The following is a 24300-nucleotide window of genomic DNA, read 5'->3' on the forward strand; positions in this document are numbered from 1 at the left end:
TGCTGCGCTCAAAGCCGCAGAGCAAACCATGTTTTCATTGAGGACGTCAAAGAAAACCTGAAGTACCTCCATGAGCGTTCATGCCACAGCATGTTCAGCTCTTCCTCCTTCTGGCTAGTTTGAGTCACCGGCTGCAGCAGCATGGCCTTGTGAGCATTATGAAACGGAGCCGCTTGGCAAATGACCTGCAGACTCGTTTAGGCTGCAGTCCAAAGGTGACTGCATCCAGATTTCCTTTTGGAGCGTTCCGTCTGCAGCGCTTAGGCTGGCAGAACCAGCAACCCTGGAATTACGTCTCTGGTTCTCCTGTTTGATGCATTTGACTTTAGGGATGAAATGATTAGGATAAAATAGGAATTAAAGTCCCAAAAACGTCCTCCAGATGCTTTTTTAAGACCCTGTCTGAGATCATTTTAAGAACTTTATGTTGTCTGATTAGATTCAGCAATAATATCATTTATTTTTTTGTTTAAAGACCCACTCCAATCCTCTTTTGATCTATCTTCAAAGCCTTTCCACTGGTCTTTTAATTATGATTATGCTGTTTCAGCCAAAATTTTAAAAAACTGTTGTCTTCTAGCACATAGTTTCTGCAGAGGAGCAATAGAAATACTCAGAAATGCAATTTTAATCTCAATTTTCCTCATATGTGTCCTCCATCACCAAAACATTTTACAAGAACATGTTAAAAACACCACAAACACATTTTTCCTTGAAGTGGGTCTTAACATTTTCACAGTTTGAAAGCAAAAATGTGTTTTTGTGTTTTGATGCAGCCTTTCTTCTGCAGCAGAGGTGGGCAGACAGAGTTGTGTGTCAGCATCAGAGGAAGGAGTAGCGGGTCTGAAGCTGCCTTCTTGCATGTGGTTGACCAGCCCCATGCTGATGCAGTGTGTGTTTTAGTGTGTTTGTGCGAGTTTATTGTCTGTGCACTCAGCAGCTTAGGCCTGCCAACACCCTCCACCCTGAAAAAAACAGAAAGGTTGAAGCAAAATTTGCAGCTTTCTGGATGTGTGATCATTTCCGATGATCATTCTGGTAGAATAAGACGCCAGCCCAGCACCGATGGGGTTCAGAACAGAAATGAACCACACCCTCCTCCTCCTCCGCAGATGCAGACCCACATTGGGAAGGTAGATGTGGATGCTGGAGACTGGGCGAGCGCGCTCTGAGGCAAATGACGAGGAAAGTAGGTCAGAGATCCAGGAGCAGCCAAGCATGAGTGCGGCGCAGCATCCTCGACTCTGTGCTGAGCTGCAAGCGGCCCTTCTGAAGGAAGCTTCAAACCCAGCGTCACACCAGCTCTCTAACTTCTCTGAGAAATAATTCCATTCTTAGTGATTTTACTGGGAAATGCTTAAGTAGGCTGTGCTTTTTTTAACATTCAATAAATTAATTTCACTGCAAAAACGGAATCTTGAGAAAATAAGAAGACCCTTATTTCAAGTGAAAGGTCCTGTTTTACAAGAAATATAATATTAACAAGAATATTTTTCAGTAGCTAAATGGTTAGAGAAAATATGTCTTAATAAGAATATTTTATTAAAAGAAGAACATTTTTCTTACCTCATTGGCAGATATTTTATTGCTTATTTAAAGAAAAAAAATCAAATTTTAAGAATTGTTGACTTATTTATGGAGGGGCTGTTTTTGCAGTGTTGGATTTTCTCCTGCAACAACACAAAAATAAATCTCAGATGTTCAGCCTACATAAAATAAAAAAACCTGCTAGTAAGAAGTATTATATTTTCAAATGATTGGATGGACAAATACATGATGGATAGACATACTTTGAAAATTTCCCACTTCAGGCTTTTAAAAACACAGACAGTTAGAAGACAAAGACACAACTAATTATAATCTCATTGCACACTGCCTCAAATAAATAGAAGTATTGGTAGATTTTTGTATTTTTTGTAAAAAAAGAAAATCTTAATCAGAAATCACACATTTAACAATATTGAATAGTGTGACCAACATATTGAGACATAAATAAACACTTCTGATTATATTCAGTATTATTGAACACAATATGAGACACAGTGCAGTTCCAAAAAACGTACCTGAACTGATACCAAAATCAAATAAAACTTTAGAGCAAAATAAAATCAAGTTTAGCTCCGCCTTTTGGAAGTAAAAGCATCTGTAAACCCTGCAGACTCCATCTTTAGCTGTAAATGCTGGGCTTTTATTAAGACGATCTGAACTCTGAGGTTTCATATAAAGAAGCCGCTGACTTCTTCTTACTTATTATCACACATCCACGTTTGAGCTCTTTGTTTTATAAATCACTGGAAGACAGCTTTAATTATGAGGAGCTTTGGGGACATTTTCTGACATTTTCAACTGTGTTCTTGAGATTTCATCTGGTTTCTGTTTGGCATGAGTTCATTCTCCTTTTTTCGTTTTTTATTCTGCACTTCCACATTGTTGTGCTAACATGGTTGGCCCTGAAAGCTCAGCGCTGCCATCTTTGGTTGCCATGCCAACAAGGCAGAGCCTCGGAAGCATTTTGTTGTGAAACCAAGATAATTCATTCTTAACATCCAATGTAAAGGAGCCAAAAAACAAACCAGATCTACGTGGCGGGAATAGAGAGTACAAAATCTCCTCATTGACTGTTTTCAAGGAACGATACACACAAAAAAAACAAACAAACTGGCTGCTCAATCTTCTAAGCCTCTAAGCAAATTTCAGTGATTATTTAAGGTTTTTAAACCGGTTTCGTCTCTCTTTTCATTATTTTGCTACATTTATTTTCAATGTTTTGCATAGCTGCTGAGTGTTCATGAGCTTCTGCGACGACTCCGTCACACAAAATTGCAAACATCAAGCCTTTTGTCATGACGCCACGATGACGTCAGGATTTGCTGCAACTCATATTGTGGTAAAGTCAAGTGTTCACATGACGGATCAATGCAAACTCTGACTTTTGGGTGCTCTTGAGCCCTCCGTCAGTCTTTGCTGCATCACGCAGTGAACTCTCATGGATCCTGGAGCTCTGTCAACATCCTTGTTGACCGTCATCCTCGCAGATGGGAAGTCGCTGCCAAGTTCACATTTTCACACGGCCCTGAGAAGAACAGGCTGCACCAGCAGACCTTTCAGCTGTTTCCCCCTCATGAAGCTGAGACAAAAGCCCGCTGTCACCAATGGACCTGACAGCAGGTCATCTTATACCTCACATAGACTTAGATGGCAATGACTGACATAACACCCCCTCCTTAAATTCCTAAAATGTGGTCTTTTTGACATGTTCTTGTGATGACAGAGGACATATATTAAAAGAAAATTAAGCTTAAAAATACTTTTCTGTGTATTACTTTATTTAATTTGTGATGGGAAACAATCTCCCTGCTTCGAGCTCCCAGCGATGGGAAGGGGCGTCGGGGTAACTCCGCTACAACAGTCCTGACCACAACTCACAGGTGAATTTCTAATGGACCCCCCTGAATGCTTTGAAAACAGATAAAAATATGATCGGAGTGGATCTTTAACGGTAGCATTTAATCACCAACACTTTCAAAACCATCCTCCTGAACCTGCAGCTTTTAAATTCTACAGTCGTTTAAAATGACCATTTTTCTTTTAGACACATGCAGTCGCACAAGAACAGTTATGCTACATTTATCCTTTAGGTTAGCATTGTTGTTTAGGTAGATGGATAAAATTAAACCTTTTTTATTTACTGATCAAAGTCGGATGTTTGCTTTGCTTTCTTGTACTACAATAAGTGTCTACAGCTAACTTTTCAAATTTAGAATTAATTTAAGTTATTTGTGCATAACTTTATAAGCAGCAGTAAAGAAGTGACATTTCATCAAACATCAGAATTCTCCTTAAAGTTCCACTTTACCTTCATCACCGCTATAAGCTTTTTCCAGCGTCGTTTTTTCGTCTGCTCCTGATTCATAACATTTGAATAAAGAAATACTTTGAAATGCACATTTAGGCTTACATTTCTTCATATTTGCTCTCCATCATCAGAAAAATGCCACAAGAACATGTTAAAGACACCAAAAACACAATTTTATTCAGAGTTGGAACCCGTCTGTCTCTTTGGAAGCGCTGAAATCTTTCTCGGCACAATGACTAGAAACAGGAAATGCCATAGGAAGTTTAACAATTGTGAACCAAAAATTAATAGTGGAAAACAAATTTCGAAGGTTGTAGGAAAAGGTGCGAAACAGAGATATCAGATAAGGCAGTGTTAGTGTGTGATGTGTAAACACAGGTTTTGTCGTCTTTGTTATGGAAACACAGACATGTCAGCGGGGAATCAATTGGCAAAATTTAAAGATGAAGGAGTGCGAAAAAGACATTTTTCATTTTCTTTTTTTGGATTTTGTTTTAAAATCAAATAATTTATGTTTTGGGATTAATACAGTTTCTGTTTGGCGACAAATTTAAAAAAATTGCTCAAATTAAAAATCTAAACACTTTTTTTTAGAATGCTGTATAGTGTCGCTTATAAAATGACAAAATCAATTAAATTCGAAAAGTTCAACCGTGAAACTGTATTTTTATGCTCTCAGATGTCTGTGTTTTCTCCTCCTACTTTATTTTACACATCAAATAATGAGCTTTAACTGAAGGACTTGTTAGTTCATTAGCAGCTGAGTGTTTTACATGAACATCCCCGCCCTGAGCACACAGTGGTTATCAGAGGAAGGGCCGAGCTGCCATTGGTGGACTTTGTTTGCTCTCCAGTCACTGAACGAGCTCTCAGAATGGCTGTCGCTTTGGCAAGTGGACAGCTTTCTTCTTCTTCTTGTACAGATTCTGTCATGTGTGAAGCTACAATAGGAGTGTTGTTCAGGAGCAGAGCATGAGTACTCCATTTATGTCAGATCTCCACGGCGCACTAACACTGCTGGGGTCTCATTCATCAGAATGTTCTTTAAGGATGGAAAAAGTTGGAGTTTATTACAGGAAGTGTTGTTAGGCAGCAGAGACACGTTTAAATGTGCAACGTTAGAAATTATTTCACATAAATCTGAGGAAAACCTCAAAATTCAAAAAGTAAATTAACTATGCTAAGAAACATATTTTACCCACTTATCAAATTAAATGGCTTTTTGTTTGTGGTTTAATCTGAAGCTATTTTTTGTTTTTCTGCGTTCCTAATTGATTTGTTTGTCAAGAAGAGTTTTTGCACTTTTCATTAGTGAAGTGTGGCATCAAAGAGCTGCAACCCTTTAACTTGAATGAGTTGAATTTTCTTTATTTATGCCCTCAAGCATCATAAAAATGCTACAAGAACATGTTGAAAGATGATTTTCATCAGTTGGGTCTTTAAAACATTTGTGGGATTTGAGATTTCGCCCCTCACTCATTCTGCAGTCACATGATCTCTCATCAGTATGTGAATGTGTTTGAATGGGACTGTTACTGAAAAGGGATTTCAGCCTTGAAGAAGGTCTCACGAAGAATTTACCATTTTGTTTTCAATGTTGTTGGTTTTTTTTAACGCAGTTCCTCTCAAAAAGGTCATTCCAGGAGACAATTTCAACCCGTCTCATGCCATGTGTGCAACTTTCCTGCAGAGGTTGTTCTTTACAAGCTGTCTTTACTGAACCAACAGCATGACGGCGAGTTTGAGGAGGAAGAAGTACATCTGGGATTATTTAGAGACAAATTTGAGTTTGTTCAATATCCCAGGGAGAAAAATCTTTAGACCTTTTTGAAAAAATGAGCGTCGGAATGGCATCAGATCAGAAACAGACAGAATCCAACAAACATTGGATGATGGAGACAGAAAATCCCCTCCATCTTTGGTTTTTGGGTGTTTCAGTGGGACTGTTAGGTGGACTGCGGTTGCCACCCGGACCCTTCCATGTGTCATGCATGTGAAAAGCAGTTCAAACCCTCAGGAGGTCAGGAAGTATGACGGTGAAGGTCACATAGCTGAGCCCAGTTTGCCTTCTGAGAGGGTTTATGGGGTGAAGTAACCATGGCGATGGGTTTAGCGTTGGAGATAATTAGGAGACAGTTGCAGCAGGTCCTCCCTCCTGCCTTCAGGGAAAGTCAATTACAGAAAAAACATGTTTCTACAAACCCAATAAAAACACTTAGGAATTTTGAAAACAAACCTTTTGAGAAAAAAATTCTGTCCTGTAAATTTTTAGAAGATGTTTAAAATTGGAGTCACATGCCAGCGACGCTCTGCAGCTGATGTAAAGAAATGGCGAGATTTTGGAAAATCTGCTGAATGCAGTTCAGTTAGACTCCAACAGAGGGCTGTCTGTGTGCTTGTAGATCACCGCCCTGTTTAGACTAGCCCATATAATGATTCCTCTACCTTCATGTGGGAGTGCGATGTTGAATGCTTTTGTTGTTCACATGCACTAACACGGCTTAAAGCAGTCCTTTGATGTTCCGCGTTTCTATTGGAAATCATTATATCTAATCCTAATCATGAATTATGGGATTTCACTGAGGACTCTCTGAGATGTTGTGATTAGGATTTCTTTTGTTCCACCAATCTTTTTTTTCCACTTTGTCCATTCAGCTTTTAGTGTTTTTCTTTTCACACTTTTGTAACGTCCTTGTTTTTCTCCAACGCAAATGTTTTTGGAAACAATTCCATTTGGCCGTCAAATAATCCTGTGCGCTAATCACCCGATCAGTCTTTTGGGGGCTTCAGGCTCTAAGCGTTGCTCTACTTTACTTCTGAGAGATTAAGCCATCATGTTTATGTGTCAACATGGGGGATGGAGTGAAGCTGAAGTTCAGGGGCAGAAACACCGGGAAAAAGCCGTTTGGATGCAGCCACTGATTGTGTGGTGAGCTCTGCACGCTGGGGTGGCCTGTTCCAACGTTAGACCAGAGAAAAATATGATTTGAACTGATGTAACCAGAGGCTTGAGCAGTGACGTGCAGTCAGGAGAGGCAGGTGAGGCTGTGCCTCACCTGTCATTATGGGAAGAAAAGAGAAAAAATAAATTCAATTATTATATTTAATCAGTAATTTGTGCTTTGCAGTCATTTTCCATTTAAATGTACCATTTTTGGGTGTTTTTTCTTTTCAAAATCGCTGAATTTCCGCATTTGCCATTCAGATAATAAGAAATGACGTGCGATGAGGCACCAGCCCGCTGAGCCTCACCTTGGATTGCGCAATACCTATGCAGTCAGACAGTACTGCTGTCTCTCTGTGTGTCGGTTCAATCACCTGTACTATATGAGCTGAGTTTACATAATTTAGCAGATGTATATGATGTACAGTGTTTGTTTTTATAAATAACTGTATGTGAGGGACGTGTTTCTTGTGCTGAGCGCTAAACGCCGGCAAAAAAGCCGCTGGGTGAGGCCAGACTTTCTCGTGCCTCATGTTAGGGGGCGCCGGTGAGCCCTAAGATTATGAACAGCCTGAATATAATACTAGAAGAAGTGATAGCAAGCGGCAAGTCATTTTCTTCAGAAGGAGCGGCGTATGGACTTTATTTACAAGTAAAGGTAAGACGATAATAACGTTTGTGCTTTTTTCTATGCTGCAGTTTGTATATGAAAAAAAAACATGTTGAAATGATATTTTAAACAAAACGTTAACTGTTGTCAATTAAATGGTGAATAAGTTACTCAGTTATTTATACTCATGGTTCATATGTTTGTAAATCTGAGTGATGACGTCAGTGCCTCACCAGCCATTAACCTCACCGCACGTCACTGGGCTTGAGCATAATCTGATTGGTAATCCGCTTGCTTTGAGATTTGACACAATTCCCGTGTCGGCTGGTTGAAGGAGCTCGTCGGGCCTTGGAGGAGCAGTGTGAGGCGGGGTCATGGTTGAGCTGAAGTGAAACACAAGTGCTGCACTTGTTGAAGGGCTGCTGCAGTGGAGTGACAGCTCCACGGTTTTCTTGTGGTGGTGTCACTGCGACTATTTTTGCTCAGGAAGCTGTAACATGAAGCTCCAGCCCCACGTCAGGGGGTATAAATAACTGCTGGGTTTTCACAGGCAAAGTGTCTGTTTACATTCTGAGGTGACGGACTGGACACTGCATGCCGGAAGACAAAGTGTCCGACAAGTGGGACATCATTCGCCTTAATCCCGTCAGCCGCTTTGCTTGTGAATGTTCTGACTCATGTGACGCCACTGATCGCGGCACGTTTGCTCTTGCGCAGCCTGACCCGTGACTGGAGATGGACTTCATGAACAACGCCTCGAACAGCTACGGCTCTGGAGACACCATGAGCTCCTCCTTGGCCAACATGACCATCAACGACCAGCACCACCAGGAGAACGGGGTCCAGATGGGACACAGAAATGCAGGAGATGCCAAAATGAAAGGTCAGATCTTCCAGAATAACCAGAAAATGAGGAAACATGTTGGAAAATCACAGTTGGACATTTGTTTTCAAGATGAGACCCATAAATGGTTATATTTCAGCAAAATAAAGGGTAAAACACACTTTAGATCATTTAAACAATGTATTCCTATCAGTAACCCTACTAAAAAGCAATAAAAATAAGAAGAATGTGATAATAAATAACACATTTTATTGTTTAAATACAAAAATTTGAGTAAATTGGAATGGAATGATACATTTGGCAAATATAAAGCTGTTTAAATACATAATAATGCTAAGTATATAACTTTAACTTAACTTGATTTTTCTAAAATAATTTTATGTCTTACAAAAATAGAAATTGGAGAAACGTCTCCTTTGTTTTGAAGAGCGACTTTCTGCAACATTTCTCCCACTTCTTTCACTCTCCATCATCGTTTGCATCTCTCAGTTGCAGCTGAAACTCAATAATTTAGCATGGGGGGAAAGCGTGCCTCCAGCGTTCCTGAATTAGACAGGATTGTAACAAATTCTAAAACATTTTAAGATTTACTTAAAGGTGATAGAAAAAGGGGCAAAAGAAAAATGGTAAAACCTTTATGCCTATTTGTAAAAAAAACTTGAAAACGGATCTTGCCGGGGACAGAGTTTAAGGGGACAGGCTATGCATTTTTATGTAAAAAAAAGAACTGCTTTAAGGGAAATAAATGTGTTGGGGTAAAGTTTTCATGAGATTCAAACATATTTTCAGAGTTTTAGTTCTGAATTCCTTGTGTCAGATTCTTACTTTAGCTCTCTTCTGGAGCTTTATTATTTTATTTTTGAATAATCTTTGAAAAAAGTTTTGCTAGAATAAATTGATGTACGACTGTGATGTTGGTGTTTGGTCCAACTGCACACTGATTGACATCATCTTTGCCTTTTAGTTAGCTCAAAAACACTCCACGGTCACACACTTGACCCATTTTCCAGAAAGAAACAACGTTTTTGTTCGTTTTGTCAGTCAGAGAAGTCAAATGTTATTAAAAAGTGTTTTTTTTCTCACCTCAAGTCAACTTCAAGAAGCATTTTAAAGTGCACGAGTGGATGATTGATGTTTTTTTCCAAATGGGATCGATGAGAACCTGTGGTCTTGTTCACCTCCTCCACAGAAATGAATTGAGTCCGGATGTTGTACTAGTGTCCCACAGGGGCCAGTTAGTGGATGAGAAGCAGAGCAGATACAGGAAATGAGTCCTGAGTGGGGCTGCCTGAACAGTCTGCTGTACATGAAGGTCAGATGAAGAGTTCACTCATAGCTTCCTGCCTGACTAAAGCTACCAATTTAGGCTTTCCAGCATGTTTTTGATCCCAAGTAGATGTGGAATTAGGGTCATTTTGGAGTCGAAGGGGTTTGATGCGTCACTGGGGTTAAGCGTAAAACAATTAAGTGGCAAACTATACAAGCACTGCACAAAAATAGAATTTGACAATCAATATTTTTTGGATCAAGTCTGCTCTTTTAGCATTTAAAAGGTTAAAAACATGAATTTAAGTTTGTGAGGAAAACAATAGAAAATATATGTGCACATTTCTTAAAAAAATAAACATTTGATTTAGACAAATGATCAATTACATTATGTAAATATTCATCTGAATATTGAGCTTTTATATTTGGATCATTTGTCCTCTTAAGCTGGATTTGAATGTTTTGACGTGGTTTATGGTGTTATTTCTTGTGGTTTCCACCTCTGGTTTGAAGGTCAGGCGTTGCAGCAGCGTGGTTCAGCTGATCATTATTACTAGAAACATGGCGTGCAATGATCCAGGCTCCACTTCATGTGAAGGCTCCTGCATAGCCCCTTAATGGTGCTTTGTTGTAATCTTTCTTTACATAATGGAGGCCAGAAACGCTTGACCGCAGCTGTAATGCAGGCATGCGGGTCAGACGACCAAGAACAGGCCTCTTTTCCAGCCTGCACCGCCATTTGCCCCCGCCCCCTTCACTGCATAAACAGTCAGGCCTTCAGTGAGCAAAGATAAATATCCTAGGATTTTTTTTCCCATCTCCTTGTCATCTGGTAATGAGCAAAAAAGGAGTTGATGAAGAGTGTGTCTGCAAAACGGTTTGGATGTTTATTTTTTTTGCAGCTAATGATCAGTTTGATGGATTTTTCTGCTTTTTTTTACCCCAATGAACCAATTGGCTAAGTAGTACGTAGCCTAGCTTTCCCTAGCTTACAGCCCTCTCTAGTGCAGTCGTTCTCCCCCTTCCCTCTGCCCATCATCTCATGTACTGACAGGAAGCGGGTCACAGGGTCGGGGCGTGCAGACGTACGCAGCTCGCCCGTCAGCACTGAAGCCCAGCGTGAGTATCTTAGTGACATCAGAAGCTAGACATGCTAAGTTATGTCACCCTCAGGTTAGTTGTAGTTGGTTTAGAATAAAGATAAACATTTTCCCTCTTATAATTCAAATTTATGTCACAGAAAATCCTCATAAGTTATTTGGAAATTCTTCATTTCTCTGTTAATGTCAATATTTAGATTTCACAATTTTTATTTTTCACAAAAAAAACATTTAAACGTCCAAATTCATTCAATGGTTGGTTTTAATTTGTTTGGGATCCTGAGACAAAACATTATTTAAAACTTTTTTTTATAGAAATAATTATTTAAAAAAATGCAAAAAAGCTTTTTTTATGTTGTATAAAAAATATAGTAACATTTTAAAGATATTGTTTATATTGGTGGCTGTAAGTTAAACTATATTTAGAGTATTTTAATTGTTTTATTCCATTTAATGAAACATTTTCAAGATTGTCTCATTTTAATAATTCTTGGTGTCATTTGTTTCATTTTTTATCATTTTGAACACTGTCACTGTCTTTACCGTCATATCTTCCTAATTAGAACATCACAATAAGACTTTTACACATATTTCTTGGTAATTTTAGCATTTTGTGTGTCATCGTTGATTTAAAAACCCACTGCGATCATCTTTTGATCCGTTTTCAAAGCGTTCCCAGTGGTCGTTTCATTATGATTATTTTAGCCCAAATCAAAAATCCTGTCTCGTTTTCTGGGACATAATTTCTGCAGAGCGGCAGGAGTTCATTAGAAATCCACCTGGGTGTTATTTGTGGGACCGTTGGCATGGAGCAACCCCACCTCCACTTCCCCTCCCTGTGGCTGAAAGCTCAGTGCAGGGAGAATTTTTTCTACCATCTTTTTTAAACAGCATGTTTTCATCTGCTCCTGATTCACAATGATTTCATTAAAGAAATACCGCTACTAAGAAATGAACATTTCTTTAAAGATCTCGTCAAAAAGTGCCACAAACACATAGTAGAAACAACAATTTCATCGGAGTGGGTCTTTAATCCATTACATCTTGCATTGCCACCTATAGTTTCCCTCAATTTGGTAAATGATTTTGAGTTTTGTATTTTCTGAGCTCAGACGTTTGCAAAGTGATGTCAAACCTAAAAAGCATTCACTTTCCTGTTGACGTCCTCATGTTTTCTGCTCCGGTCGCCTGTGGTTTGACCGCAGGTTTGCCTTTTATTCACAGAGGAAGAAGCGGCGCTCAGTGAGAATGGGCTGAAATCTGTGTCTGAACTCTGTCAGCCAGAGAGCAGCCACTGTGATGACGAGGCGCCGCCTGGTACGCCCTTCGGCGCTGCCCGTGTCTTGAAATGCAGCCTAACCCTCATTCAGCATGGCTCAGTGTCCTTTCACATGATCCCTGTATTTCTCCTCCTTTTTTATGTGTGCAGAAATCCAGTGGTTTATTGAAGATATCATCATTTTCTTTTGTTTTTGCTTCCCTGCTTTGTTTTCCGCTTTCTAACTTTTGGATTTTGGTTTTGCTGCTTCTCTGGTGCAAACATGCATGCAGATTTGCAGCCTCAGGAGCCACAGATGAGAGCCTGCTAGAATTAACTGACGTGGTTCCACTTCGCTCACGCGCCGAGCGCGCTTTGATCATAAATATTGAGAGTGACAGCTTGTCCAGAGAAGGAGGGAGGGCGGGTCATCAGGTTGAAGGAGTGGACAAACCTGACAAATACATCTCCAGAAAAGTGGAAACTTTCTTAAAAACATGAATAAACAGAAAACTAAAAGACTTTTTAACCACATAGGTAATATTTTGTTTATATACATGAAAATGATATTATTTTATGCACAAATTGAGCCAATTTGGAACTCCTGCTGGTTTTAAAGTACTTCGGATGGGGCTTTGTCACTATTAAGTTTCATCTTTAAAAAACTGTTGCGACATTTGATCTCAACGTTATGATTTTCTGTGTTTTAGTTTTGGATTTCATTAAAAATATCAGAGGTGCAATTTGTAGTTTTGGCTTCTCCTGATGCGATTCCTTAAAAAGTACTGTTTCTTCTAAAACCTTTGGGATGTCCATGGTTTATGTCCACTGATGCCCTCCCAAACCATCAAAGCTGTTTCCATACTGAACAGATTCACAGTCTTCCTCTACCTCAGCCAGGAGGACACAGTCCAGGATTTGCAAGAAGCTCACATTTGGACTCGTTTGACCACAAACATTTTCCCACGCCCCATCTTCATTCAAATAATGTGTTTATATCATGTTAGGAGCTTTAGTTGTAAATGTAATAGTAGTTTATGGAGGTTTCTCTAGAGAAAGTTTAAAAATGTGGAAGTCATGCACAAGTCTCAAGTCCTAATCTCTATACCTCATTCATAGCAAAGCAAACAGGATTAAAAGCACTACTGTACTTTTTGAACTATAAGTCGCTCTGGAGTATAACTTGCAGCTGCCAAGAATGCACATTATTAAAGAAGAAACAAATCATGTAGAAGTAGCACATTCAAGTTCAACACATCTAAACAACAAGCCCAGCATTCACTCCAAACCTGATTCACTCGTCAAATTGCCGCCCGCTGTCTCTTTTTCAAAGAGAAAAAATATAAAAACATAAAGAATTTTTTATATTTGTCAAAAAACGTGTTTATAATCTAGACACTCCCGTTGCGTGTGGGAGGAGCTTCCGTCAAGTTTTTGGACTCATTGGCTGATGGAAGCTTTGACTGCATATCTCCCTTATGTTGCATAGAAGACACGGATAAAGTTTAGAGATCAGATTTATTGTGAAGAGCTCTGCATTGCTTTCAACGGCAATGCTTTCAGTTGCACTGCTTTCAGCATCACTGCTGTCAGCGGCAATGCTTTCAGCGGCAATGCTTTCAGCAGCATTGCATTCAACGGCATTGCTTTCAGCGGCATTGCTTTCAGCAGCATTGCATTCAACGGCAATGCTTTCAGCGGCAATGCTTTCAGCAGCATTGCATTCAACGGCATTGCTTTCAGCGGCATTGCTTTCAGCGGCAATGCTTTCAGCGGCATTGCTTTCAGCGGCAATGCTTTCAGCAGCATTGCTTTCAACGGCATTGCTTTCAACGGCATTGCTTTCAGCGGCAATGTTTTCAGCATCACTGCTGTCAGCGGCAATGCTTTCAGCGGCATTGCTTTCAGCAGCATTGCATTCAACGGCATTGCTTTCAGCGGCAATGCTTTCAGCATCACTGCTGTCAGCGGCAATGCTTTCAGCGGCAATGCTTTCAGCAGCATTGCATTCAACGGCATTGCTGTCAGTGGCAATGCTTTCAGCGGCAATGCTTTCAGCAACATTGCATTCAACGGCATTGCTTTCAGCGGCATTGCTTTCAGCATCACGGCTGTCAGCGGCAATGCTTTCAGCGGCAATGCTTTCAGCGGCATTGCTTTCAACGGCATTGCTTTCAGCAGCATTGCTTTCAGCGGCAATGCTTTCAACGGCATTGCTTTCAACGGCATTGCTTTCAGCGGCATTGCTTTCAGCGGCAATGCTTTCAGTATCACTGCTGTCAGCCAGTGAAAAAAAGGATATTACAGTGAAGACCTTTGCTGTGCAAATTTCCTCCCTACTCCCCAACTACTAAAAAACTATATATATAGTACAGAACTATCTAGTGCCCTGGATTTTAATAAATTTAGGACACCATGCTTTACTTTTTTTTAAAAACGAGAAATATGATGTCACTGATTTCCAGATGTAAAAACCTAATAAATATGAACATTTTTACAAAGACTATTTATGAATCCCTTGTGTTCCAATGATAAAAACTTGAATCGTTTAAAAAAAATCAACTTAAATACATTTTTTTCACAGGAAAAACTGTTCAAACGCACTGCATTGTGGCCTATATTTGCCAATCAGTGAGCAGTCATGCTCACTATTTTTTTGCACAGACATTTGGGAAATTTCCAGGGCACTGGATTTTGGAATTGTTGATTCAGACGGCAGTACAAATGCTAAAGGCTCTATATAGTCCACTAAGAAGTGAGTGGTGAAGGAATTGGGACACAAACTTTGTGTGAGCAGCTCTGGTTTGTAGAGGAAGAGCGTTCCAGAGTTTAGGTGCAGAAACCAGAAGACTTTGTCACCTCTGGATCTCAATCTAGACTAAAGAAGCTCCACAGCATCTGTAAAGAGTTCTGGAGCACAGGAGCAGGTTATGATATTTGTCAGGGACTAATCTGGTCCAGGTGTAGAGTGGTTGACCCTTGGGTTGAATCCTACCTTCCTAGACGGGAATTTGACCTATTGCAAAGGGATTTGGACATTTTAAAAAACTGGAAAAGGGCCACATGTATATGCATCATTTATCATTCAGAGCTTCAACTCTGTCCTAAAACCAATTAGAAGCCAGTAAAAAAACCAATACAGGTTGAAATCTGCAAATCACTGCAGTTTCTCATTAAGTACATGTTTTTAAGTTCGATTATCATTTTAATCTTTCTTTTGAGGCTTACAGATTATGGTTTTCAGCATTTTTACAGCTAACCGTGTGGAATAATCAACCTTATTAGTTGCTATCTTTTCTTTCAGCTTAAATGTTTTAAACATTTTTGGCAGTTAAAGCCCCTAATCTAACTATTTTGAGTTTTATGTATCCAATTTTAAAGGGAGTTTATTCAGTGGAAAAAGGTCAAAGTTTCACATTTGTTTGTTAAGGTTGTAAAGGTTTGTGTTTCAAAAAGGACTGACTTGTATTTGTTTCACAGCAGAGAGCAGCCCTGCAGAGAAAGAAGAGGCTGAAGTGTCGCAGCTCTCAGAAAACGAGAGCATCACAAGTGAAGAGAAGGGGCAACCTGGTATACCTGCAGTCTGACGCTTTCCAGCTCATCTGGTTATTTACCAGCTTGACCTTTGAGAAATGCACTTATTTCTTTTTCTGCTCCTAATTTATAAGTAGTTTGAGGATAAGATTATAACAAAAACTGAACAAATGTCAGGACATCGTTTTTATTTGGTTTATAAAGTACAAAATAGGATTAACCGTTCTAGGAACGACATGTTTAATTTCAAAGGAAAAAAAGTCAGATTTAAATTGGTCTTTGTCCAGGAAAGAATCTGGATGGATTTAAAATCCTAACATTTAAAACGTGCAAAATGCAGGTGTGTGGTACATAAAAAGATGGGCAACAGGTCATGTGACCCTTTGGTTTGCTATTAGCTAATTTGAAGCCAGTTTTCTGACTCCATGTCTGTCTCATATGTAAATATACACTGACGTTCTGAAAACTGCAACGGGGGGAGACTAAATAAAGTTTGGAGCTCTGTTTGGATCAGTTGACAAACCACATGCTAAAAATAAATACATGTTAAAAAAGCCAAATAGCAGATTTAAAGAAAAAAAATAAATGATATAAAATTAAACATAAAAAAAAACAGGAACCAGATAGGTCATACATTCATTTTGGGTGCAAACACAGACTTTTTAACATGGGACTCAATAGAAAATTGCTCTTTTCTTCCACCAGCCTCCGGTGGTCTTCAGAGGAACTGCAGCATTTGGGGCTTGTATTCGATAAAAGCACATAACGTTTTTTGAAAAAATGCACACAGGGACAGACGAGGCTGACAGCTGTTGGAACACCCACCCAAAAAGCTGAGGATTTAAGGGTTACCTGTCATTCAAAACACAACACCCCATGTTTCAGAGAGTGTTGGATCCAGCTTGGATCATTTTACATCTTGGAAATAAGAACTTAGAACTTGTGTAACAAGCCACCCGTTGATGGAAAACTAACATTGATCCGGCTACATTTGCTTTTTAAATGGGCCTCAACCTGGAAGTTTAAAAAAAAACAGGAGGAAATATTATTATATCTGTAAACATCTGTTCTGCTAAAGTCAATCCACCAATGATCTTTGACACATGAAAGATATAAAATAATTTGTGTTACTGAAGTATAACTATTTAAATACGAGGTACAGGTTGTTCTTGGTAGATACTGTTGTTTTTTATTATTCAAATATGTCAATTATTCAAACATTCTAAAAGAAAACCAGTGAAAAGAAAAGCCAATAAGTGTGTTTTTCAGAGTCAGATTGTATTTAAACTTTTAACACCTTTTCACCTGAAGTGCCTGCTGTCCTTTTTTGGTTCTGGTCTTTGTTTTAACAGGATAAATGGGTGACGACCTGTTGAGTTTTGTTCTTTGGCTTGGCTGTTTCTTTTCGTTGTGCTTCTTCTGTGATGGTTAACATGATGCTTCTTCTGCAACATAACAGCAAGCAGCTTTTTGGGAGAGCAGGGAAGGCAGGCGGAAGACTCCCGGCTCTGTTTGCATATTTACTTTTGGGCTTTCGAATGATGTATCTGTTTTGATTTCCTCTTTGACTAAAGACATGCCGCGTGAGAGCTTCTATTGATTTCTTTGCTGCTGGCGAGTGCATTGCTCTGTAATGAAGGAGAGACATTAACTCCTGTCTTTTCCATTTGTCTCATGCTCGACCAGCAGCAGGTGGAGCAGTTTCAACAGGTAAGCTGTGCGTTAACATATTTTATTTATCCTTTATTTGTTTGTTGTAAGGAGCGATCACATGAAGCTGCTACTTAAAGACCCACTCAGAAGAAAATGACGTTTAACATTTAATTGTGGCAGTTTTCTGATGATGGAAAGAAAGAAAATGAAGTTTTAAAATGAAGATTTAAATGAAGTTTTAAAATAGAATAGAATAGATAAACTTTATTTATTCCACAAAGGGGAAATTTTCTTGTCTTCGGCAGCAAAAAAAAAAAGATCTCCACAAATACAAACAGCTTTATAATAGCATTAAAATAGCATTATAAATAGCAGTATTTCTTTATGCAAATCGTTTTGAATCAGGACAAAAGCAGAACAAAAATGTTGTTTGAGAAAGCTCCCTGCTCCTCTCCATTCTGATGCATCCGATTGCAGACAAACAGATCCATATACGTCTTTGTTTTCCTCGTCCGAGCTGGAATCTGGATCAGAACTGTACAGATGGATCTTTCCAAAACAGCTAATGATAGGTTGGCTGTAAGCTAGCAAAAAAGCGCGTAGAGAGTTCTCAACTCAGAGGCGAATTTCTGATGAACTACTGCCCGTCTGCAGAAACTATGCCCTAGAAAACAACAGATTTTAGCAAAAAAAACCAGCATAATCATAATTTAAAAAAATGACTGGGAACGCTTTTACCACAAACAAAAAGATTTTCAGCGTGAGACTTTCCAGCAGAGGACAGACAGAACAAAACTTTTGTGACTACAACAGTGGTCAGAGCTTTTTTAGTCCAACTTTTATATTTTTAATTTTGGAGAATTTGAACATTTTAAGAAGACAAAAATTTTCTTCGAAATCTTTTTATATGTGATCTTTGGTATTATTGTCAAGTGTTTAAACATTTATGGATTTCATCTTGTGATGGTTTTTACTTAGAGAAATAATGATGTGACATAAAATATTTGGACAAGATTTGGAATTTTTATAGATTTTGATTCATTAACTTTAAAAAAACACAGAAAAACATTATAGCCATTAGAATAATCATAAGTATAAAAAGAGGGCAGAGAAAAAAATAAGAAAACAATTAAAAACTTACCATAACTACATAGTTTTAACTAAAAACTAACCGACGAGCCATTTTTACTTCTTTTTTTTTTATAAAATGGTCAAGTTTTATCGGATGTGACTGAATCAATAACTTAGAAATTTAAAATCATTTTTAAAGTTTCAAAAAGCTTCCAAACAGTGACTTAACTTTTCCCGGAACAATTCCAGATGTCATGTTGCAGGCTATAGGATGAAACCCCATCATTATGGGATGCTGTAACATTTTTCCCTGGACTCCATCACCTCTCATCTACAGTGTGATGCCTTTCTGTCCATTTCCATCTGAAGTCCACAGTCACTTCTTGTTTTCCTCATTTTCTCGTGTCTTTGTTTCCTCGTTGACGTCCCGGCCTGAACTCTTTTTTCCTTTGGCTCGGGTGGGGAGGTGGAAAACAAGCGCTGTGAATGTCATCATTAATCTGCTTTCCAAACAAATGAGTGAGGCCTGGCGGGGGGGTCCACAGGGATCTGGCTCTGCTTGGACTTCATAGGAGCTTTTTTCTCTGTGGACCCAGGAAACACGACAGATGAGGAGAGTGGGAAGAAGCTAAGAAGTGATTCTTTTTGGGTTTCTGAAGACCTCAGCTGCACATCAGATGTGAGGGGGGTCACGGAGGCCAGCAGGGGGAGCCCTGACTGGAGTGATTCTCAGAGGGCAATCAGCCTGGATGCAGCAGAACGCCTGGCGGAGCCGTCTGCCACGTCTTTGATCCGCAGCACAGCTGTGGAAGACCTGACATCCATCGGCGACAGAAAGGCACGGGTTAACCCGGAGGAGGAGCAGGTGTCTGAGCGGCTAGAGGAAAGTTTAGCACAATCAGGCTTTGGCTCAGGTTCAGAGGGCCTCCACCAGGGCCTCTGCAGAGGGAACTCATCTGAGGGCGACTGCCTGTGTGCCAGGCCACCATGTGACCCAGGGGCTGAAAACAGCCATGACTCACGGCTACACAGGGCCGGCTATTCAGAGCCTGACACTTCCGATGACTCAGAGATGAGGCCCGCAGCTCAGGCCACCGGCGCTGCTCAGCTCCAGAAACCCCCATCAGCCAGAAAGTCTCTGGTGCCGGTGGCTGTTTCCAAAGGTCTGTTTGCCCTTTACCTTCACCAGTTCAGAAGCTCCTCAGTTAGCTCCTCCCACATCTTTGGTTTCCAATGCAGCTTCTGCTCTCTGATTTGCAGCACCCTTTCTCCAAGTTGTTTCCATGGTCTGAAAGGGAAGCTTGTTGTCCTCCCTCCTTCTTCCACTTTAGCTTTTTCTTTCATCTCTCCGTCTCGGCTCACTAACGGCTGATCCTGTAAAGACACCGTCCGGGTTTAAACCTTTAGTTTGTGTCAGTGCGTGTCACTCTGCATGCTGCATACCAAACGTCACACATTTCATCTTCAGTTCTGTTCTTGTTGATGATTTTTTTAATACACGGTTCAGGTACAGAAACGTCATCGTGATCTAACCTTTTCTTTTGTTTTATTTTTGTAGCTCAAGGAAAAACAGAAAATGAAGTTAAGGTATGTAAAGGAAACCTCTAAACTTGGCTTTCACCCTTTATTTGTTTGTTTGTTGTGTTTTTGGAGACTCCGGATTCACTAGAACTTGGGTTTCTTTTTGTTTTTTACTGTTTTGCATGCAAAATTTGACAAATGTTTAAGTTTGTCAGTTCACATCGTTGGGAAATTGATACCAAAACTGATTAATTTACTTTTCTAGAAGTACGTTTTTGTATTTTTAATAAAGTTTTTAGTTAAAGAATTCCTAACTTTACCCATTATTCAGTGTATATTACTACTTGTAGTAAAAAAATGCATTTTAAAATTAAATAAAAATGCCTTTTGAATAGAAGTGTGTACTATAAATCTATTTTTAATTGATTTAATTTAAACTAAATAATCTAAAATCAAGCCTGAAGCCTTTTCACATTAAGATGACTTGGAGTTGCTAACAGATTATTAAAAAACTTTAAACAAACTTTATAAGAAAAGGAGAGATTAAACATTTTTCTTTATAGTTAAAGGCATATTTTAAATTCACGGCACCACATGCTCACAGATTTAGGTTAAAGCACAAAAATATTGCTGGATATCTTCTGGTGAACTGCCACTGTAGAGCAAAAAAGCTTCATGAAAAATAGAAAATGTTTGTTTATTTGAGGTCATCAGGTTTTTTCTAAAAATGATAATTAAATAAAGAAAAAGGAGAAACATCCTTATAATAAATACATGTGATTTGACATTGATGTTGTTTTTTTTAACAATGATTAATCCTTTCCCCTTTACAAAATATACAAGAAATGTATTTTGATCTAATGAAATTATTAAAATTTCATTGTTGGGCAGAAAAATGTGACCTTAACCTCTTAATGTCCCCTAGAAAAGTCCCCAGTGTTTTGATTTGATCACATAAGAATACATAAAAAAACAATAAAGAAACGTTGGAGAGAAGTTAAATGTATGGATGGATTGTGGATAACCAGAAACAACAATTTATTAATCTGTTGAGTAAAATTCCGTTGATTTTTAATGATACATAATGCATTTGTTATTGTTATCAACCTGCATAATATGTGTTGTTTCATTCAGTCAGGATGTTAACAGATTTATGCCTCAGATTTGATGCTATACACACATGTAAGTAAATGAAAAACACTTTTATTCAAGGAAACTGAACAAGGCAGTCTAGATTTTCAATTTCTTTTTTAATGACTTAGTATATTTCAAAAAACTGTTGGTTTTCATCATTATTTATAGTTTGAGGTGTTGTCAGAAATGTTTGGAATCAGTTTTGTCATCTGACTCACAAACCTCATTATTACACAAATGCAAAGAACACAGAAATGCTCCTTCCTGACAAACCTTCAACGTGGTTTTTGAATAATTAACCATTGATACAGTTTTTGCAAAAACAAACACATTTCATAAATATGTTTACCAAAATAAAACCCAAGTTGTAGTGGACCGGAACAGTCCTTCAGATCATCTGTTCTCATCGTTTTTGCTCATTCTGTTTTTATGTTTTGATGACATCATTTGAGTTTTTGTTTTTCATCCATTATTCCCTTCATGACAAAGACCCAAACTGCCACCTCACCTGTCTCCTCCCCCAAAAGACCATCTGTAGTAACCACGGCCTCCACCCGAAACGGCCACAGCTCCATCCCCGTTAAAACCAGCCGCTCGGGGCCCGGGCACGCCGTAAGTACACGGCGGACTCCGGCTGGACCCCGCCTCCTTCAGGAGGTTTCACAGATGGATGAATCACTCCTTACTTTACACACCTATGCCAACGTGTGTGTGGTTCCGCTTTCTTTTGGTGCAAAGGTGGAGCGGTCAACCTCTGTTCACAGAATGACAAGTTCAGTTCCCGCTTAGCCCATCCATCAGTGGTGAACACTGCATTGAATGTGTTGGAACTGGAAAGCGCTTTGAGCCTTGAAGAAGGTGAAAAGGCACCGTTTACCAAAAGGTGCCCTAAGTCTGTGGCTCAAAGTTCTCTGCTGCAGAAAAATGCTCGATTCAGTAAAGACATCTGGAGTCTGTTGCTTTCCCTGCAACATCTAAAGCCAGCAGCAGTTGTTCTATGATGGAACCTGAAAGCGGCCGTGTTGCAGAGGTAGAGCGTCCATCAGCCCCAGATCGCATGCTTGCTTTATCATCTTTCTTTTTTCTGTAGTGCAAGTTAATCAAACGATTAACTGACCAATCAGTTACCTAAAACATTCAAAACATTTGATTGACAGATTCTCTCAAGCCCGCTTTCAAGCGGACTTCCAACAAGCTGATTGGCGAGAGCGGTTGCCATAGAATGATGACTTAGACTCGGATCAATCACCGCTGACAATTTATTGTTCTAAAATGGCGGTGTTGTGAAAAAATGGCGACCGAATTGATTTCATTTTGGTGGAGCCATTTTCTACGGGTGACATTACTCTCACTCAGTTCTCATTTCCAAAAAGAACTAAGATTTGAGTGTTTCCCGATAGATTTTTACTTTTCATTATAAAACCTCTATTTCTGCTAAAGATAAATGGTTTGATTTCAGAGTCCTGGAGGAGCAAAGCCTCAGGTGCGAGGAGCCAAACCTCCGACCAAAACTGCAGCTCCGGGTATGAAACTAAAGAAAACCCTCATTTTCATCTTCTTGTTTTCAAAGTGATGTTGATTTACTTCCTCCACGGGTAAGAAAGTGTTCTTATTGTGTGCCATATTTTATGACGCAGCTAGTGGCAAGAAACCCCCCACTCCAAAATATGAAAAAGGTAAAAAGAAAAATAGGGTATGATGTGTGGATTGCAGAGGATAGCATGAGCAAAACATCAGTTTGATCCTGTTGATCAAACAGTTTTCAGCAGCAGGGCCCCTAACGTTTTTATTTTGATCATATTTTCTGCATTTTTATGTTTCTAATTTTTCCCTTTCTGGTGTCTCCAGATGCCAGGAGTGGACAGAGCAGCCCTGGAACCCCCAAATCGCCCGCTAGCCAAGCCCTCTCTGCGGCAGAGGCCAACAAAGTCAAGAAGGTTGCAGTCGTGCGCTCCACCTCAAAGTCTCCGGCCTCCTTGAAGAGCCGTTCGCCGGCTCCGCTGGCTGCTGCGGCGCCCATGCCCGACCTGAAGAACGTCAGGTCCAAGATTGGCTCCACGGAGAACATCAAGCACCAGCCAGGAGGTGGAAAGGTAGCCTGAGTTTAACTTATGGGACAATGCAGCCATGACTCTCCCCTGGATGTGAGGGTTTTCCAATTTTTCCTTTTTTTAAATGTAAATTTTAAAATTTAATTTAAGATTTTGATATCATGTTACGCAATATTCAGCATCAGGCGCTATATGACATCTGGACTTCCAGAACCATAATCAAACAAAGGATTTCTGCATTATGAGGTCTGCAGTCTTAGAGTTAGCTAAGCTCCTGCGGTGAAAAGATTTTCAGGGTTCAGCTGATTTTGAACTGTCAGCGCCCCATCAGATGCCAACTTTAGTCCAAATCCTACAGTTTTGTATTTGAGTCACTGTTGGCAGGAGAAATGATGTGTTTTCAGTTTTATTTCTATTATTTCTAAGATAGAAATCCATATTTTTTTGTCTTTTTACTGATTTCAGAAGATGTTTGCCCCACTTCCTTATATAGGAGTGAAGCAATTAGAATTGCTCTGCTTAAAGACACTATCTCCTCCATAAAAATAAAACAAAACCAATCTCAGAGAAGGTTCTGATTCATCCAGGAGACGTCGGTCTTAAAGTGGAGTCTGGACCTAAAATCTTCTCAGAGGAAACGTTTCATTAGTTTAAAGTCAAGTTGCCATGAGTCAACTTCAAGACAAAGAAAAATCTTGTTTTTCATTGTTTCATACAGAACCCTGGAGATGAAAATAAAAATATTAATAATAATAATAATAATTTGATTAATAATTTGTGGGCAAAAACTAACACTTTGTGTGCATAATTAGTATTTTGGTTGCAATAATTAGCATTTTGTGGGAACAAATTTGCATTTTGTTGGCACAAATTAGGATTTAATTGGCAGTTTGTGGGCACAATCTGGATTTTTGTGTGCAAAATTGACTATTTTGTTCGTACAAATTACTATTTTGTGGGGACAACTTCTTTTGTGTCCATAAATTCTTATTTTGTATGCAGAAAAGACTAATTTGTGGAATAAGATTAGTAATTTTAACATCTTCAATTCCTACTACTAGATTTTGCCCACAAAATGCTAATTTGCACACACAAAGCACAAAATTTGACATTTAATGTCAATTTGTTTCTTTCCAAACACAAGCCTTCACGCAATATTACCTTCCGTAATGCTAAGGATATCAACCTGGAGAATTTATCTGCCCTGATCAGTGAACTTCCAAATACAGACAGTTTTACAGCTCCAGATCAACTTGTTTCACACTACAACACACACCTGCACCACATCCTCAACACACTTGCTCCACTCAAATCCAGATCTGTCTCATTCACCTACACTGCACCCTGGTACACCCCCTCTCTAAGACAGTTAAAAGCAAAAGGCCGCCAACTTGAAAGACTCTACACCAAAACCGGACTAAGTATCCATACAGACATGTACACACAGCACATTCTCCA

General features: G+C 39.3%; 1 protein-coding gene across 28 annotated transcripts in view; it reads left to right on the top strand.

The window, feature by feature from the left end:
- LOC101160113 (microtubule-associated protein tau) overlaps positions 1 to 24300 on the top strand; it is a 44159-nt gene that overhangs the window by 3254 nt on the left and 16605 nt on the right. For 6 of the 28 annotated variants that reach the window (XM_020711962.2, XM_011488435.3, XM_020711964.2 and 3 more), the window contains exons 2-9: positions 8128 to 8293; positions 11845 to 11937; positions 15359 to 15448; positions 17099 to 17122; positions 19695 to 19723; positions 21281 to 21403; positions 22251 to 22314; positions 22640 to 22884. In XM_020711962.2, the coding sequence (XP_020567621.1) occupies positions 8146 to 8293; positions 11845 to 11937; positions 15359 to 15448; positions 17099 to 17122; positions 19695 to 19723; positions 21281 to 21403; positions 22251 to 22314; positions 22640 to 22884 (816 nt within the window). In that variant the 5' untranslated portion in view covers positions 8128 to 8145. Of the gene's footprint in view, positions 1 to 8127; positions 8294 to 11844; positions 11938 to 15358; positions 15449 to 17098; positions 17123 to 18346; positions 19300 to 19694; positions 19724 to 21280; positions 21404 to 22250; positions 22315 to 22639; positions 22885 to 24300 lie in introns of those variants that run through there. The other 22 variants (XM_011488437.3, XM_020711959.2, XM_020711960.2 and 19 more) reach the window with 22 other exon arrangements.

Source organism: Oryzias latipes, chromosome 19, assembly GCF_002234675.1.
Source record: "Oryzias latipes chromosome 19, ASM223467v1".
In the NCBI taxonomy this organism is placed as follows: Eukaryota; Metazoa; Chordata; class Actinopteri; order Beloniformes; family Adrianichthyidae; genus Oryzias; species Oryzias latipes.